This window comes from Pundamilia nyererei, unplaced genomic scaffold (assembly GCF_000239375.1).
Source record: "Pundamilia nyererei isolate P.nyererei 1_Seehausen unplaced genomic scaffold, PunNye1.0 scaffold00422, whole genome shotgun sequence".
NCBI lineage: Eukaryota > Metazoa > Chordata > Actinopteri > Cichliformes > Cichlidae > Pundamilia > Pundamilia nyererei.
Genome location: NW_005187823.1, coordinates 1 through 2,289, shown reverse-complemented (window position 1 = coordinate 2,289; position 2,289 = coordinate 1). Strand labels below are relative to the sequence as shown.

Here is a 2,289-nt window from a genome sequence, read left to right as displayed (position 1 = left end):
GTGCCCCCTTTTCCCTGTTAATGCCCTATCGGCCCCCCTGGCTAAACTTTGCTAGATCCGCCCCTGCACAGTTACCAGCCGTCAGCTACTTAGAAAAAGATCCTGGTGTAGAAAGTAATATTAAATAAATTCTAACAACAGCTGTTGTTCAGCTGCTGGTTTCCTCTTTCTGGTGCAAAGTGGGCCAAAAACAAAGAAGAGAGGCGACAGAAAAGCCGATCAGCTGATCATTGATCAGTTTCATGATTGAAGTAGCAGCAGGAGAGGGAGAGAGGGAGTCGCTCCATATATCGGTTGTTAAGCTTAACACGGGAATGCTTTACAAACATTCAGAGATGAACTTACACACTTGCTTTACTTCTCTCTGGGATCACTTCCTCGGAGATGAAATTCTGGTTTGAGGCTACAAACACACACAGCCGCTCTATCACGTGAGCACACTGCTCCCACGCGCTACGGTTATGAGCCGAGTTACCCGTGTGGGAAGTTTTGTGAGGTGCTTTTTTGATATTTAATGGATCAGATTACATTTTTTATTTCCCTCCGATATCCGATCCAGTAATTTACGTCAGTATTTGACCGATACGTAATATTAGATCGTCCATCTCTAATTATGTACATTTTTTTGTATTTTTTTATTTTTTTTACCACAATCTTAAGGAGACAGCTCATGTGCTGCAGCAGTTTTGAACCTTCGACCGATGGGCTGATGTGTGTTTCTGGAAGCATTTAAATCAGATATCATCGCCTGAATCTTGCCATTCAAAGAACAACTCCTTCATGCTTTTTTTCACCCACACTTTTTTAATGAACAAACTGAGCATGGGGGATGTACATCATGTAGCATCAAGAGGTGAACAGGTTTAAACTCTGGCCATAGTTGTGCTAAAATAAATAACACACATTTGTTATGACCCCAATCTCAGCTGTAAGGATAAGTGTCTGTTTCATTCTAGTTGTTTGATGTTTTACAAGGATGCCCCACATTTTGACATGTTTGGGATCCAAGCCAGTCTCTAAAATCTGTTGTGTCGTAAAGTAAATGTGTGAGCTGCAGTCATTTTGCAGAGAGCACAGTGGAGATGCAGCGTTCTAATTTCCACTTTAAATTGTCTGTCTATTAAACCCAGTATTCAGTTAATTTGTTCACTCTGTTCACAGGTGCAATGTACGGCAATGGCTCTTACTTTGCTGTGGACCCTACATATTCAGCAGGAAACTACGCCACGCCCGACACCAGCGGACACAAGCGCATGTACCAGGCCAGAGTTCTAGTTGGAGACTACACCCAAGGACGAAAAGGCATGATCACCCCTCCTCCTAAATCTGGGAGTGCCTCAGACCTGTATGACAGCGTCACAAATGACACTGCAAATCCAATCATGTTTGTGGTCTTCAATGATATCCAGGCCTACCCAGAATACCTCATCACATTTACATAAAGAGCCATGCTCCCACTGTGCAACATGTCTGGGAAGTTGGGTGTTTTAATTTAACTTCAGTCTATCAACTCTGTCAGATAAAATAAGACACTGTACGTCTTTGAAGGGGGCGCTGTTGCTTTCATTTTTCAGGTGTCACTTTGTACTTTAAACCTAATCAAATGCAGTTTGAAGGAGCATTAAAGTAACAATACAACAATCAGTGAGTCTCTTGTTGGTTATTTCATACACGCTTCATGTTGATAATGTTATGTTTGAGTTTACAGATCATGTTGTGAATTAGTCACTTGAGCTTTGACTGGATACATTTAATAATAATGAGTTCAGATGTTGCTTTGGTCATGGAAGGACATTCCCCTTCATCAGAGGACTGAGGATGTCCACAGTGATCATTTTCTGAGTTCCACTGAGCACTACTGTGAAGTTAATATACGTCTAAATTACGGTTATGGTCCATCGTTCCATCTTCTCAAACCTCAAAATACTTTAAAATTAACAAAGAACTAGAGCTGTTCTTGACTAGATTCTGATACAAGTCAGAATGTGAAATCCCACATTGGTAAATAATCCTTCCAAGTTCAAAGTTGAGCCAAACCTCATGGATGACAACATTTTCATCCAGACCTGTGCAAAACTGAGTGAAGAATCCTGAAAACAAACAAAAAGGCCAAACCAGTCAAAAATGTAATTTGTATAATACTTCAGCTTTTGGCCTCATGTGATGACTGTCACGGCGAGTGAGGTGAGCCGTGTGGAGGAAATGAAGGAGGATCCAAGTGCAGGCAGTCGTGAAGGTGTAAAGGTGGTTTATTGAACATGAAAGTAAATACAAACGGCAAATGGAGCT

General features: G+C 41.4%; 1 protein-coding gene across 1 annotated transcript in view; it reads left to right on the top strand.

Annotated features, from left to right (window-relative positions):
- Positions 1 to 1,442, top strand: part of LOC102203702 (poly [ADP-ribose] polymerase 15-like) — a 4,094-nt gene extending 2,652 nt beyond the window's left edge. Inside the window, exon 4 of the mRNA XM_005753345.1 lies at positions 1,162 to 1,442. Coding sequence (XP_005753402.1) covers positions 1,162 to 1,442 — 281 coding nt within the window. The remainder of the gene's footprint in view (positions 1 to 1,161) is intronic.
- The last annotated feature ends 847 nt before the right edge of the window (positions 1,443 to 2,289 follow it).